Source organism: Calliphora vicina, chromosome 3 (assembly GCF_958450345.1).
Source record: "Calliphora vicina chromosome 3, idCalVici1.1, whole genome shotgun sequence".
Classification (NCBI taxonomy): Eukaryota; Metazoa; Arthropoda; class Insecta; order Diptera; family Calliphoridae; genus Calliphora; species Calliphora vicina.
The window spans coordinates 7,098,717-7,116,135 of NC_088782.1; the positions used below are offsets into that span (position 1 = coordinate 7,098,717).

The 17,419-nt window shown below is 28.6% G+C and overlaps 1 protein-coding gene across 1 annotated transcript in view; it reads right to left on the minus strand.

Moving 5' to 3' along the window:
• Nucleotides 1-11,868: 11,868 nt before the first annotated feature.
• The window catches only part of eIF5B (eukaryotic translation initiation factor 5B), a 50,692-nt gene continuing 45,141 nt past the window's right edge, over nt 11,869-17,419 (minus strand). The window contains exons 9-10 of the mRNA XM_065505035.1: nt 15,800-15,961; nt 11,869-12,224 (exon numbers count right to left, since the gene is read on the minus strand). Coding sequence (XP_065361107.1) covers nt 12,117-12,224; nt 15,800-15,961 — 270 coding nt within the window. The 3' untranslated portion in view covers nt 11,869-12,116. The remainder of the gene's footprint in view (nt 12,225-15,799; nt 15,962-17,419) is intronic.

Here is a 17,419-nt window from a genome sequence, read left to right on the forward strand (position 1 = left end):
TCGAAAAATTCTGATATAGCATTGAAAGCTGCATTAAATGTTTCCTTTATAAACAAATAATTTTATCCTTTGATCCTGAAAACATAAAATGGAAAAAGCCGAAATGTAAACCTTAGTACCATAAAGAAAATCGTCTAAAATTCGCAAGAAAATATATGAAATGGACAGATGAGTGAAAAAAAGTAATTTTTTCTGACAAAAAAAAATTTAATTTAGACGGTCCTGACTCATACTCATGCTATTGACACGATTTGAGATCAAACGATGTTCGGATGTCAAAACGTAATTTCGGTGGTGGCAGTGTTATGGTTTGGGCAGCGTTTTCTGCAGTTGGCAAGTCGAAAATATGTTTTGTTCCGACAAAAATTAATAGTGTGATTTATAACGAACTGTTGGAAATGCTCTTCTCTCATTTATGGATGAAATCCATGTTTCTAAGCAATCGAAATCTTGGTTTAATGAACATAACATTCCTCTGTTGGACTGGCCGGCTTGTAGTCCGGACTTAAACCCAATGGAGAACTTGTGGGGATACATGGCCCGTAAAGTTTATACAAATAATGCCCAGAATGAAAGCATAATGACTGTGACAGAGCTGAAACTATGAATTAAACAAGTCTGGGAGGAAATTGATTACAATCTGCTTAAAAAATTTGTGGAATCAATGACAGACCGTATTTTTGAAAACAAAGGATCATCCACACATTATTCATAATGCTACAGTGGCCCATAAATTAAAGTGCGTTTATAGGAAAATACCCTTAAAAATGGCTGTTAATAGTGTGTAGGAATATGCACCAGTGTATTTGTGTTTATATTTTCCCGTTTTTTGCGCATTTTTGCTTCTTTATTTTTATATTATTTTTAACAAAAAAGATGGAGGGAATATTGATTTTGTCATTCCATTTGTAACACATCGAAGTATACATCGCAGTAAGATTCTAAGACGATCTCGCTATGTCCGTCTGTTTGTCTGTTAAAAACACGATAGGGTCCAAATAAAAGGAGCTGCTAGCTGCCACAATTACTCTCTGTTGATAAGGTTTGTTTGTTATTAAAAATGAGCAATATCGGGTTGAGCAGCCATACATATGTTGATTATTCGGCAATCGTGATAACACTCTGAAATTATATTGTAAATTATGGCGAAAATCGGGTAACATTTGTTGCCATACAAGTTCCCCCTCTGAAAATTACTTGAATATTCATAATTGTCTTATAATAAATAATATTGTGATGAAATTGGACATAACAAGTTTTATATCTTTCTACTAACTTTTGTGAGGATCGTTCCATAATTGACCCTAACCCCCATATAATCTCTAGATCATAATTATATTAACATAAAATGTTAAAATAAATCCTTTAAAGTTTTAAAAAATTATTCACTCTATCAAGTTCTATACAGTTCGGACCACAACTGATTCAAGTCCAAATAGAAGGCGAAAACTACATATTAATGGTGGGTACAGCCGAATATAATACTCTTGTTAATTTTGTCGTGCATATTTAAATTTTAATTTAAGTAGTGTTTAAAAAAAATAACATGCCAATATCATTGGTCCATATATGTATATATTGGTGATAAATAACTTATGTATAGCGATTTAAAATAAACCGAGACCGGAAAAAATTCAACCTTACATATTTAAGACAATGCGTGAGTAGAGCCTTATCGGACATTTATAACAATCGGATCCGAACAATATTTCAAAAATCCAATCATGCTGTTTCAATTTATAACCAAAACCTACATTATTATATTAAACAGTAAAACGGTTTTTTTGGAAATCATCAACACTACATCTATGTATATATTAATACTCGTAAAAGATAAATGTTTTTTCGTAATTGATAAACTGTGGGACAAAGTTTCCATTGAATTTATTACGAAATAATTCATAGGCTTAATTCTATAGTACGAGTACTTCAAACCTATAGAAATCACTCCCTTGATAATTCATTCTTTATTGAAACATTTAAATGTTCTTTTATTCAAAGCCATTACAAAATGCTTAATGCAATTTATTGAATGATTTAATTTGTTTTTAATTACAATTTGTTCAATTCATTTTGTAAATCAGAAATATTTTAATTCAATTTGGATTAGATTTGAATTAACAAAATCAAAGGTGAATGAATTTTTTTATTCATTAATTTATTATTGAATTTTATTACTGCTCGTTCATTTATTTACCAAGTTATTTTCAAATATGCCCATTGATTTCCAAGTTATTAAGGAGATTAATGTATATTTTCACCATTTTGGTTTTCATGTAAAAAATAAATTGCTTTTTTGCTCTTCTGATAAATTGTTAAGAAAAACACATATAATTTTTGATGAAACCTAACTTAAAATGATTAAAAAAAACCATATCGTTTTAATTTTTATGTTTTTAGTCAACGATTAGTCCTAGAACAAACAATTTAAATATGGTAACTAAAAATAGACGCAAAGGTCTAATATACATAAGTTTTACAAACTAAGGTCGATAAATCAGAATTTTGTTTATTTTTAGTTTTACTTTAGTGCTGAATAGTTTTGAAGCTCACTACAAACATGAATTAAAAGAAAACTAAAGCAACGTAATGAAGGACGAATGGTTCATTGATGATTGTTCTGCTCTGCAGTTTTATATTTATCAATGAAAATGTTGAAACACAAAAAACGATTGCTTTTGTCAGAAGTCTCCTTGTAATTTGTCCCTACATAAGTGCAAACACTTTTATCAATTGTTTCTGGTCTCTCTATCGCTCTCTTGTATTCTCTCGCAAACTCATTGAAATCCACCCCATTCACAGCCAAAGGACATCTTTCAACTCACCTTGTATTCTATTCTCAAATATGAAAGCATATACTCGTGAATGTGAATGGATTCTACATGACAGCATCACACTGCGGTAACCTAGTTCCACATGAAATTTTGTGAATGAATTTGCTTTTGAATGTATTTTGTTTCTATGTGGAGGATATTTTTTCTTATTTTATTTTTATAAATGACGTCATTACATACACACACTTATACATACATGTAAGTACATACATATATAAATTCTTAATTTATCTAACAAAATTCTGGGAATAAAAAGTTGTGACGAACCTGTAATACTTTTCCTCTTTTTCAAATGTCCTCTAAACTTTTAGTGTAACTGGTTTATACTAATTTTAAATACCTATTTTTAAACAATGTTAGCTATGTTCAATACAATGATTAACATTTATTAGTCAAAAATAAAAAAAAAATTAAAAATAAAAATAAAAAACTCTAAAATTTTTGAAAGGGGGCAAGGTTTGTGGAGCCTTTAAATATTAAATATAATCTTGTTATATCAGTATTTGATATTGGTGAAAACCCTAACACTTGAAGATTAATATTTTAGTGAAATGAAATAAATTTGTAAATTTTTTGGACATCATTTACCTTTAAAATAGGGTTCCTAATTTCCCGGACTTTTTTCTTTCCCGGGAGCAAATTAAAAAATCGTTTCATTCCCGGGAAACTTTTAACACTAAATTAAATCAAAAACCAGAAAGAAAAAAATTCGAATAAATTGACTTATAATTTTACCAGGGTTTTAAAAGAAGTATAAAATAACTATATTTGGTTGTTGGTCCAGCCTTTATAAGAGTTTCTGATTTAATAGTGGCATTTGATCGGTATTGTCCCAGTCGTAGTTTTAATCAGTATGAAATCAATAATTTTGTTTAATTAAAATACTTAAGAATTTCTACAAAACATACGTAGTTAGAGAAAATTTTCAAATCTTATTGTAGATAAACATTTGAACCACTATTATTGTTATTATTTTCTCTCAATATGAATAATAATCATTGAATATCCCTAAAAGATGTAATGTTAGGCATCTTAATAATTCGTTTAAGAGCATAAACTATAAATTTTATTCATTCTTAATAACCAAATTTTTGAGTGAAAAAAATTCGGTTATTTCAACCATTCGGTTATTTTGCCAACTGACTATCTGTTGTTAGAACCGAAAAAATCTATGGATATAATAGAATAATTCAATTAGCAACAAATTTGATCATCGAAACGTATCTGAATATTGTAACTTTTAGAATAAAACTTATGAAGAAATTCCCAAAAATGTCCGATAAACATTTCCCGAATATAATTGGTGATTTTCCATGAAGAAAAATATAAAATTTGTATTAATAAAACATTGCAACGGTTAAAGATATCATAACAAAATTTGAAACTAGTATAGACCCAAATGTCCTTAAATCAATGGAATTATAATTTTGGCCACTTTTTATCTCAAATACCGAAATTCCTAAAACGGGAAAATGTGTTCCAAAAACTGTGTATTTCAGTAACATATAGGGCTATACAAATATTTAGATTTTTCGAGGATCTTTTTTAGAATTTTTTTTTACCCTTCACCTTCGTGAGAAAGGTATATATCTGTGAAGTTTTGACAAAACAACTTAAGTGGAATTTTCGAATTTTTCAGGAGAGTGCAAAAACTGTTGAATTTATCGATCAATATTTTTTTTATTATTTGTCTCAAAGAATTATACAATTGATAAATAATAAAATAATTATCGATAAATTTCACAGTTTTTGTGAATTATATTTTTTTGTCAAAAACAAATCAGCAACATCTCCAAATAATTTGATTTGTTTTTTTATTATATCTCAGAAACTAATATTCGTAAGAAGAAGCAGATTAGTGTTAGATTGAAAAGTTAGTTTTATTATAAAAGAAACTAAGATATTTTCTTATTTCGACTTAAGATGTTTTGTCCAAACTCCACAGATATAAGTTTGTCATTCCGGTTGTAATTTCCACAATATAATTTTCCGACTCTATAAAGTATATATCGCACTCGTTCAACAATACTGTATTAACTCAAAATTTTTAAAAATTCACTTTTTGCAAGAAATCAACTAACAACATCAATATCTATCTACTGTAAAAATTTCAACGTATTCCGATTACTCTTTCATCTCGAAAATTACATTTGAGACCATTTTCGTGAGAAATAGTAACTAAGGAGTGAGATCGAAAAATTCTTAACATACATATATGTTTATAAAAAAGAAACCACTAAACTTACAGCTTTAATTTTTTTTTTATTTGATTGAAATTATTATTACAATTTACAAAAAAAATTATTTTTATAGTTTTAATCACTAGTGATGAAATTTTGAACCTTTTTCGGAAACCCTTCCATTAACGTTTTTATAGTGCTTTCTGTCACTTTGCTCGAACATGTAGTCCATCTCCGTTTAAAATCTACCACACTTTTGGACACCTTTTTTGTACTCTTCAATTCTCTTTTAACAAGAGCCCAATATCTCTCCACTGGCCTTAGCTCCGGGCAGTTTGGAGGATTTGCCTCTCTTGGTACAAATACCACATTATTGTTCTTGTACCACTCAAGGGCTTGTTTGCCATAGTGACAGGATGCCAAGTCAGGCCAAAAATAAGTGGACACATTATGAAGTCTTATGAATGGAAGCAGCCTTTTTTGTAAACATTCCTTGATGTAAATTTCGGTATTTATAGAGCCCGTTGTAACAAATGAGTGGCTTCTTTTGCCGCAACTGCATATTGCTTGCCATACCAAGAACTTTCTGGGAAATTTTGTCTGCTTTTGGGTCCTAAACTTTTCTTCAACATTCCCTCGAGCATCAGCAACATAAAATTTTTGACCTGGAAGTTGCGAAAAATCTGCCAGAACATACGTTTCGTCATCCATTATGCAGCAAGAATATTTTTTTATAAAACTTGACTTCAATTTCCGTGCTCTGTTTTTGGCCTCTAAATTTTTAGTAGCGTTCCTGTCAGGAACTTTTTGAGCCTTGTATGTTTTTAAACCTGCATTAGCTTTAACTTTTCGTACCAAATAGTCCGAGCACTGAGCTAACCGGGCTGCTTTCCTACCGGATGTGTTGGGAGCTCTTTTGAAAATGCGTTCTATTTTTTTGGCTTTAGAAACATCATGTGGACCATTCCTTCTACCTGAACCAGGTTTTCTATCAACTGACAAGTTCTCCCGGTACTGTTTAATAACATTGGAAACAGTTTGACGGCAGACCTTTGTATGCTTGGCCAACTTTTTGTAAGACCAAGTTGGGTTTTGTTGAAAATATTTAATAATTTCAGTACGCACTTTTTTCTGGTCACTCATTTTAATCAGATTAACAAAAAAATTAATATAATTGACATTACACATAATAACTGACATGTTTTTCAAAGGTAACTTGATCAAAAAAAAATTCAAATAATACTTGGGTTAAAAAATGTAATGAAAAACGTGTGTTAAGAATTTTTCGATCTCACTCCTTACCTTGTATCAATAAAAAGGTATTATTTTGAGTTAATACAAAAATTTAAATAGAAATACATCGTATATTTTCATAAAAAAATGTATTATTTTGAATTGAGCCTTTATTCAAGTTAAAAATAATCAAATTGTTTTATTTAAATTTGGTTTTTTGAGTTGATACTACTTTGTTGATAAAATAATACAAAAAAATATCGAGAAGTTTCAGAAAAATGGTATTAACTCAAAAAATAGATTTATTTTGCAATAATTGCAAAAATTTTAATGAAAAACAATGTAAATATATTTTCAAATGGAATTTGCTTAATATGACGTATTCAGATTTTCAAATTCTCTTAAAATGTAACCACAAACAGTTTTTGGCCTCTACTGAACATTTGAAAATTTTGAGTTAATACAGTATTGTTGAACGAGTGCGATATATTCTCCTTATAGATAGCAGAGTCGATTAAGCCATGTCCACCTGTCCGTCTTCTGTTTAAATCAACTTTCCGAAGCCCCCAAATAATTTACATACATGATTCATACATCAATATGTCCAGAATTCTTCCGGCTAAGGAAAAAACTAGGACAACCTCGATTTTTGACCTATATCTGGATTACTAAGTCATATATAGACAATATGGATCTCTAATGATAGATATTTCAAAGACCTTTGCAACGACGTATATAAGACCATAGTAAGTTGGACCTACAATAGGTAAAAATCGGAAAAAATGTTTTTTAACCAGAATTTTTTTTTCACCAAAAGTTTTTTTCGCTAAATATTAAAAAACAAAATTTAAAAAACCAAAAAAAATTTTAAAATTTAAAAAAAAAAACTTAATTTAAAAAATTTTAGAAAACAATTCGAAATTTTTTTTCCAAAAAATTAAAATAAACAAAAATTTGTTTACCTAAAAATATTTAAAAGTTTTATTTTGAAGTACATATATTTGGTGAAGGGTATATAAGATTCTGCACAGCCGTGTAACTTTTTATAGATACTAGATAACAGTTAGCAAGTTTCTTTTATTTTATATATTTATATATCTTAAAAAGGAAAAAAAGATCGAGCTAAATTAAAATTAATAAACTTCAACTAAAAGAGATAACACATGTAAGCATATTTTTTTTTATATTTATATTTTAAATTTCCTTCATTCGGATCATAAATGGATTTTTGGCTCCAACCCTGTAAATTTTCGTTACGATATCTCCAATAGTTCCCGAGATACCGAATTGTTTCCCAAAAAAAAAAAAACTTTTCTAAACCACTGTGCAGCGTATTCCGTTGGCTGTTCCCTGCTTTGGGATTTTAGAACAGATAGGCTAAAGCAAAATTTTACATAAAATGGTTTAAATTTGAAAGGTCCTGTAAAGGAAATCTGTGGAACATACGATGTAAATCGGTATATTCTAAATTACTTTAAGAAAATTAAATTTTTGACCAGAATGTTAGAATATTAGTTGAGATTCACGGTGTTAACGTAGATCACTTTGCGTTTATTGTACTTTTGCAAAAAAAAAATCCAGTATATATAAATACAAAAATACAAAAGAATTACAACAAATTAAAGTGTACAAAATGTTTAGAATTGGACTAATAATTTTATTGCAAGATGAGGAAAGCACGCACCATTGAATGATTCGTCAAGATTTGCGGTATGCATCTGACCCACTGGAGTTGCCCGATACATTGTATTGTTGAGCAATATATCAGTTTGTGCCTTATTAACATATCTTGCGCATAAAATAAATTTTGTAAACATTAATATTCGAATTATTAGAAGAACCGCTTACATGTTCTGTTCCCCAGCTAAAATAAAGTGAATAAATTAAAGGGAAAAGTTAAAAAACTCGCGGGAAATTATTCACGGATAATTTTTTCACGATTGCAATAATAGGGAAAGGGAAAACATTTCGCGGGAAAAGGTATTCATGATAGGATATTTGGAATATTAGAACAATTATATTTGACCCCTATTCGTATACAAAATCGATTATTTTTGGACTCGGAAAATATAGATTTTTAGTTAGAAATAAAAGTGATCAAGATCTTTTTCCCAATTAAACGTCTTATAACGAAGTTATTGATGGTTTTATATACTTTGTTATTTTCACAAAAGAGATCACAGATCGTGCTCAAAGAAAATAACGATTTTTGGTTAGAAATATAAGTGATTACAGATCGTTGGTAATAAAATCGAATCTATACTGTCCAGTCCATGTGTTTTCCCAAAAGTCTTCATTTATCGCAATTTATGGAAAACTATCATTAATCATGTCCTTTCTTGAAATGCAGACAGAAAATCTCATCAATTTCGATTAAATTATATAAAAAAAATCAAAGATTCAATTTTATTTAGGAGGCAAACAAGGGAAATTAAAGAACTTCGTACTGAACATTCATACAAACTTTAATAACGACTAATAATAAGATGAAGGTGTTAATGCATTATGGTGTTCTGATGAACAAAATTTGCGTCATATACTTCAAGGATTTCGTTTTAGTGCAAATGTAGTTGCAGGAAAAACGCATCATTTGCGTATTAAAGCAGCAGCTTCATTGAAGCCAATCCAAGCAGAGATAAAAACTCTATCAAGTTGTCTTAATTCGAACGTACGTATGTACGTAAATGCAGCCCTTTTAGTGAGTGGTAATTGGGTACGAAAAAGCGACAAGGTTCATAGCCTTTTCTTGTCAAAGATGACCCAAATATAAAGACAGACGGACAATGATAGTTGGTTGGTTGCTTTGTTAGTTACTGCTGGCTGGCTGGCAGGTATTTAGCAAGCAACGCGTCGTCAAGCCAACAAAATTTATTCATTCATTCGTTCAGTCATTCATTCATTCAATAATCCAAGTGTTCTTCATTTCATATGGTTACGAACGACATTCATTGAGACTTTGGTCTAAAAATATGTATTATGTACCACATGTGTGTGTACGACAACAAATCAGCAGAGATTCACTTACTCATTTAGTTGGTGGCACGCTTGTCGTTGTCGTTGTTGTTGTTTTTGTATTGTATAAAAAATGCATGTGGATATTATTTTATTTTATGTAGTTTGTATGTACACTTTCCATTCATTTTTATTTTCATTGATTTGTGCATTTTTACATACTAAATACTTGAAACATTCGTGGCAAGGTTGGTGCAGCTGAGTTCATTCACATTTTAACATAGTTTTTCTTCTTAAAATTTTATTTTATGTTGTTTTTTTTATTTTTATTTTTTTATTTTATGAATGAAAGCATGCGCATGTTGTGCTCAGTGATTACAGTCAGCCTTGTTAAATACATACATACATATGTATGTATGTACATCTACTAATACAGTATCATACAAACTGAGCTGTATCTGTGTTGTTATACCACTGCAGAGATACCAACGTAACTAACTAACTATACATACAACATATATGTAGGTCAATATCCTTTGGTTGCCGGTTAAGGAACTTATTTTTTCAAACTACACAGGTTTACAAAAAAAAATATTTTTTTTTCATTGAATGAAACATGCTAGGCACGGTAATTTATTAAGAATCAAAATTTTAATAAAAATTGATTTTTTATTTTTCATGTACTAAGACCCAAACACGATCAAGGCTTCGTAGAGCCGATCTACCACCCCGATAAGATGTGGATGTAAACGTAAAATAAAACAAGTAAGCGAGCTATATTCGGCTGTGCCGAATCTTATTTACCCTTCATCAAATTATACTTCAAAATACAAATTTTTAATATTTTTGGGTAAACAAAATTTATTTTTTTTTCCAAAATTGTTTTTTTTATTTTTTTGTTAGAAATGTTTTTTTGAGTTGTTATTTTGAAAATTTTTTTTTTTAAATTTTAAAATTTTAAAATTTTTTTTTTTAGTGAAAAAATTTAAAAAAAAAAATCTTTATTTTTGAAATTTTTTTCTTTGGTGAAAAAAAATTCGGGTTACATTTTTTTTTCGATTTTGATCCATTGTAGGTCCAACTTACTATGGTCTTTATACGTTGTTGCATAGGTCTTTGAAATATCTATCATTAGATATCCATATTGTCTATATTAATGACTTAGTAATCCTGATATAGGTCAAAATCGAGGTTATCCTGGTTTTTTCCTCATATCTCAGCCATTTATGGACCGATTTTACTGATTTTAAATAGGAAACTTGTCGAAAGCATGTCTGACAGAATTATTGATGATTTGGATCCCGAAGATATCTGAGGTCTTCAGAAAATTGATTTCAGCAGACAGACAGACAGACGGACATGGCTTAATCGACTCCGCTATCTATAAGGATCCATTTATAGGGTCGGAAATGGAAAATGTAGAAATTACAAAAGGAATAACAAAGTTATATATACCCTTCTTACGAAGGTGAAGGGTATAAAACTGTACCTACATGCTTTAAACACAGACTACAGCTGGCTACAAGCTACACGACTACATATGACGTTGGCGGCAATCGTCAGCTACTTAATTGTAATCAAAAAGACAGCAGAATCGTAACCAGCTGATATCGAAGATTGACGTTGCAATACAAATTGTTCATTGTCGCCTACGAGAACTGCTTAAGAGTATGCCATCACAGCATCAAAATAATCGTCTTCATATTAAAATACACACGTTTATATGAAGAAAATTATTTTGACGCCATCACAGCCATAGAGAAACACACTAAAAACAATATCACAACACTCGTATTGTTTTTGTTTTCACATAGTTTCTTTTACTAATACATTCTCACCCACTAGGTTTTTGACAGGAGAGTTTCCGATCTTTGTGCATTTATGTATCTTTGATCACACGACCACCGTTGTGGCATAGGCTAATTTCTATTGGATGGGAACATTATTTAAAAAGCTTTGAAAAAAATTAAGCTTAATTTTTGTCAAAATTTATGCATCTTTCACAATTTCATTATTTTTTGCGACTAGCCGGATTGAGATTTTGAAAAAAAAAGTTTTTACTTTGGAGTTTATAAGATATAAAATAATGTTTTTATTGACTTAAAACTTTGTATGATAGATTTATTACCAGTTTTCTTCCGATCGAGCTCACTGCGACGGATTTGAACGGAATTATCAATGGTTTTGGGACCAGCATATGCTAGCAGACTGTAGTTGGAGATAAAAATATTTATAAAAACCACAATAACACTGTTCATTGTTATTTTTTGTTCCAAATTTAACTTTATTTTTAATATTTTCTTTCTTAATAAATATCTCAAAAGTTTGACTTCCTGGATTTTTATCAATATTATTGCCGAAGTTAAGACGGCCTAAAATAATAAAAACATAAATGTTTCACATTATGAACAAAAACCTTGTAAACTAGTGTTATCCGTCCGTCCGTCCATCCATTTATTCTTACATTGAACAACCTTCTATTTTTTCCAAGCAATGACGTCATAGAATGTTTAAATACTGTGTTTGAACAATAAATAACAAAACAAAAAAACCTCTATACAAACCTTTGGAATTTAATAACTCTTCCGTTAACCTTTAATAAAATATCCATAAATAAATACGTTGAAACTGTACAAAAAAAATAAGAAGAAAAAAGTACCGAATACAGATTCTTATTCATACATCAAACATTCATTTTTATTGTGACAACATTTGGTTGAAATTCAAATGAAATTTTGAAAAAGGATAAAAATAAATTAATAAATTGTTTTCATTTAGGTTTTGTTGCTGGGTTGATTTCACTTTCTGTTGTGTTTGTTGTTTTGTTTTTATAGGGCGAAGGCAAAATAATGAATGATGGATGGATGATGCATTTAGCAGCAAATTGTTTAAGAGTCTCTGGACATTTATAATTAAATTACAAAATTTCAAACAATTTCTTCAGTTCAACCATTAGAGCCCAATCAGCCTTGATTAAATCATCACGGAAATAGTCTTTGCAAGCATCAATACTCTGGCGAGAAATCTAAAAATAGAAACAGAAATTTAAATAAAAAAATTAATAAATACCATTGAAGGCTAATTGTATATATTTTTGTATTAAGTTTATTCAACAATCCCAAAATATCCCAAAAGAAGAAGGACAGTGTTTTTTTTTTTAACAATTTGTATGAACTGCAGTAAACTAACGAATTATGACGCATTTGCAATTGTTGTTGAACGGAATAAGGACATTTTTGTTAAACATTTTAATTTTAGTTCTGTTCATTCAGCGGAATACAATAACGTCAGTCGGTAGTAGTTACTTTTGTAGGTCATGTTGCTATAAATAGATTCTGTATTTTATATTTTTTTTTTTCTGTACGAAATGCATACAGACATTAAATAACTGGGTCATTGTGTCATTCTCAAAAGCATTCATTCTTATATTTGGTTTTATATACCATGTACTATATGAATATGTACTCATGTATTCATGTATATGGAGAGTATGAATGTATATAAAAAGAAACTCACTTATATACACAAACATTTGTAGAAGGTAATTGATGACGTCAACGATTTTATCAAACACAAATATGCAGTTTATTTAGTAACACTTCAATGTTCTTAAATGGCTTAAATTGCCAGCAATTATACACATAATTTTTTATATTTATTCAATTTTAATATCCTTTATGTAGATTTGGTATCCTTAAATTTGGAGTGAGTCCATATTTTGCAAGATTTTAGAATAAAAATCTTATACATAAATTCACTAAAATTTTAGAAAATCTAAATAAATAAAATTTAGAGTAAACTCAGTTTTTAATGTATGTAATTTTGAAATTCTTTCAAAATCTATTCAAATTATACCTACAATACATATTTGCGACATTACGCGGTGTGTTATTTAATCAATCTTGGGGTAAAATCGGATATTTGAATAATGAACATTTAAATTCTGTTTTATTCTTTTTTTTATTTATTTTTAAATATTATAATTCTGTGGTCATAAGCAATAACCACCTAAGTCGACTTAAGAAAGATTTGAGTTATAGATGCTACATTATACTGTTCATAGAACTGTATGTATACGTGAAATCCCTACCTTCCTAACTTTCTTATTTAAAAAGTTATTAATTAGAAACATATTGGCTTAAGTCCTAAGGAAGACTATTGCATTTACAATAAACGCCAAAATATACTTAAGAAAACATTCAATTATATTTTATTTTGTTTAAATAGCTTATAAAGACTTTAGTTGTTATTGTTATTTTTCACAAAATAAATTTTCATAAATAAGAGTGCTATTATAATAGCCAAACTAAAGACAAGCGATTATTGCAAATTGGCTTAATTACTTGATATGTCAATATTTAAATATGTAATAACAGCTTAACTCAACATATGCCAAGCAACAATCAAAACACTTGTTTTCAACAAACGCTTAATCAGACATTAGCACTTTCAATTTAGTATTTCTGAGTTGCATTAAGCGATGATATTTGTTTTTATTAAATATTTCTCTAATAAATAAAGCTTTTGTTATAATTTTTCATTTTAGCGTTGTAAGGGTAAGAAGCTTTGATTCTGCATTCTACTTTTTCTAATGCATTCTTTTATTTTTCGCAGAAACGCTTTTATAACTATAAATTGCTTTTTCTCTAAACATTTTTGAATTAAGCGGTTATTGCTTGTGACCACAGAATTTATTGAGCTCCAATATTTTTTTTAAAAAAGTAGTATTTCTACTACTATCTCAAAATGTTAATATTTTTAAAAGGTAGTATTTCTACTACTATTTTAAAAAAGCAGAATTTCTACTATTTTAAAAAAGTGGTATTTCTACTACTATTTTAAAAAAGTAGTATTTCTACTACTATTTTTTTAAAAAAGTAGTATTTCTACTACTCTTTTTTAAAAAAGTAGTATTTCTACTAATTTAAAATAGTAGTATTTTTACTAATATTTGAAAATAGTAGTATTTCTTATTTATTTGAAAAAAGTAGTATTTCTACAAAGTTTCTAAAAAGGTAGTATTTCTACTACTATTTTAAAAAAGTAATATTTCTACTTCTATTTTAAAATGGTAGTAATTCTACTACTATTTTAAAAAGGTAGTACTTCTACTACTATTGTAAAAAGGTAGTATTTCTACTACAGTTTTAAAAAGGTAGTATTTCTACTACTATCTTAAAAAAAGTAGTATTTCTACTACTATTTTAGAAAGGTAGTATTTCTACTACTATCTTAAAAAAAGTAGTATTTCTACTACTATTTTAAAAAAAGTAATATTTCTACTACTATTTTAGAAAGGTAGTATTTCTACTACTATCTTAAAAAAGTAGTATTTTTACTACTATTTTAAAAAAGTAGAATTTCTACTATTTTAAAAAAGTAGTATTTCTACTACTAAGTATTTACTGAATACTACTATCTTAAAAAGGTAGTATTTCTACAACTTTCTTAAAAAGGTAGTAAAAGGTACTACTATCTTAAAAAGGTAGTATTTCTAAAAAAAAAATTACAAGGTAGTATTTCTACTGCTATTTTAAAAAAGTAGTATTTCTGAAATTACTTTAAATTTCAATAAATTATAATATTTAATGATAATGTACATTATGACAGGACAACTGCCACAACTGTCGATTAATAATAATTATGTATATCAGCTGTTACCTATTTAGCTCTTAGCATTGCAAAGTTGCTTAAAATACCGTTCACTGTCAATGGCAAAATTATTGCAATAAGAAACAGTTGCAACCTAAAACTAAAACGCACCAAACACTGAATACCGCTATTATATTTTAAATTTATCAACTTATAGCCACATATTGTTCAATATTTATACGAAAATTTCATGTTCAAATTCAAAATTACATAAAAATTTTTATAATATTGATTTCAGCACTTGAAAACTTCAAATTTAGGCAATTTCGAATATATAATTTCAAATTTTGAAAACGGTGAAAACAATTTTTTTTTTAATTTTTAAGAAGTATTTTACGGCTCCTAAGAAATTCGACCTTAATTTCAATGAATCGCAACGATTAGAGTTATTATTTCTCGAAAGGTTAATTTGAATAACTTTGAAAATTTGAATTTTAAAAATTATGAAAAATTATTACTCAAAATTGGAACTTAATTTGGATTTAAGTAATTTTTTCAGAATGTTTTAATATACTATCAGCGATATTTGATGTTTTAATAATTTAATAATATTTTTTTTTGTTGTACAAAATTATCAAAATTAAAAAAAAAATGTATATGACCTTTAACTTCTAGCTTTAGACATTAATATGAATATAACCATTGTCTTATTTCAGTTTCAATCCTGATTTATGAGCCTTTATGTTTTTTTTGCAAATGGTATCATCTGTTTGTCAATTTGACTGGGATATTTGTAGAAAACAGGTTTGAAATTACTCCTCAAGATCGCGAATTTATTATGTCAATGATTTTATTCCCTTCCGTCTTTAGCATATTTTGTGATAGCTTTTTTCAAATATTTCAAAGCATTTTAAATTATACCAAACAGTTTGTTAGGTTTTTGAGAGCAGACTCGGGTTTTTTGTATATTTTATTCTATGCCTTAAAACATATTACGATAAAACTTACCTTGCTCATAAGCATATCCTCTGCCTCAAAATGTCTACCAAACATTTTGGGCGATTCACCAGGTATGGGTTCAATCTTTATACAAATCTCTTGGCCCTTGCGTGCGGTATCAATTTGTTTATGATTCGATTCGATGGATGTAACGATACCAATGTCCACAAACTGAAATAGAGAAAAACAAAAACAATTTAATGTAATTTTTATGTTAAATATATTTGGGAATTTCCAGAAAATTATTATGTATTGCATTAATTTAAAATAAGTATTTTTTGCACAAATTATGAATGAGTCTCTGCTTAGCTGTTAAAGGTGGGTAGCAGCAGTGTTAGCAGTCAACATTAACTTTCTGGCTGATTTTCTTTTTTTCTTCTATTTATTGTTTGTATTTTAGTTTATAAATGTAAATTTATGACCAGTTTTATGAATAAAAGAAACGAAAAAGAAACCTTCTATGGCAGTTTTTGCTTTGTACATCAAATCAACTCTATCTACATTTTCTTTAACAAATGTACAGGCAGACATACTTACACACACACTTCTTATGACAGGAAATTAAAAGCTTAGTGTTTCCTGTGGGCGGTAGATGTGTGTATGTAGATACCACAAACCAGAAAATATTATTTACAACAACAACAAAGTTAAATACGTAATAATAAAGTAACAAACAATATTACGTAGTTTAAAACGGCAACAACAGCGATTACAACTACACAAAAATAAAATAATAAAAATAAACAATTTCATTTAGGAGAAAATTAATAATAAATAGTCGCAATGAAGGCTACATTCAATTCAGCAGGGCTTATGTAACTAGTTACAAGTTGATACGATTGAAAACATATTTTGTAGAAATTCTAAGTAAAGACCAGTGGTTATACTAAAGATGTTTTAGTATTGCTTAGTTAACAAGATATTCATTAATTTATGCCTGCCATGAAACGATCTAAACATGATGAAATTTTTTATAAATTCTTGATTTATTAAAACCTGCTGTCTGTCGCGCTACTGCATTGATCTTCACTGTATATAAAATATTTTATTCATATCTAAATATGTATGTACGTGTGTATTCTCGTGCTTTGTGTGTGTTGCTGTAAGTAGGCATATTTTAAAATGTAATTTAATTTTTTTTTTCGGTTTTAGTTTTCTTGTTTTGAATGGTTTCTGTTAAAAGCTAAAAATGCACCATTTGTAACAGTCAGCAATGGTGGTGGGCTGACGACAAGCAGCAGGTCTGCCCTGTGTTGAAATGTGTACAATTCATTGACTACTCAAAATTCATTCATTCAAATGCATGTTTACTAAGGTGAACCCCAACGGAATCGGGCAACTATAATTACAAAGATATGCCTTTGGTGTTGATTCGGCTGGGCTTCTAGTGTGTTGAGTATGCACACTGGGGCAGACTCAATTTTTTTTTTTGAAAATAAATCTGGCTGGTCCGATCGGGATAAAATTTAACGTGGGCCAAAAAGTGCAATATTTTTGAAGGACTGAGTTTTAAAGTGGCTTATTTTTAAATCTAATTGAGATATTGACTTGAAATTTTCTTATCTAAACAAACAAAAATTAGTTCGGAATAAATGTGGATCCTAATATTTGCAATCCTATTAAAATTTT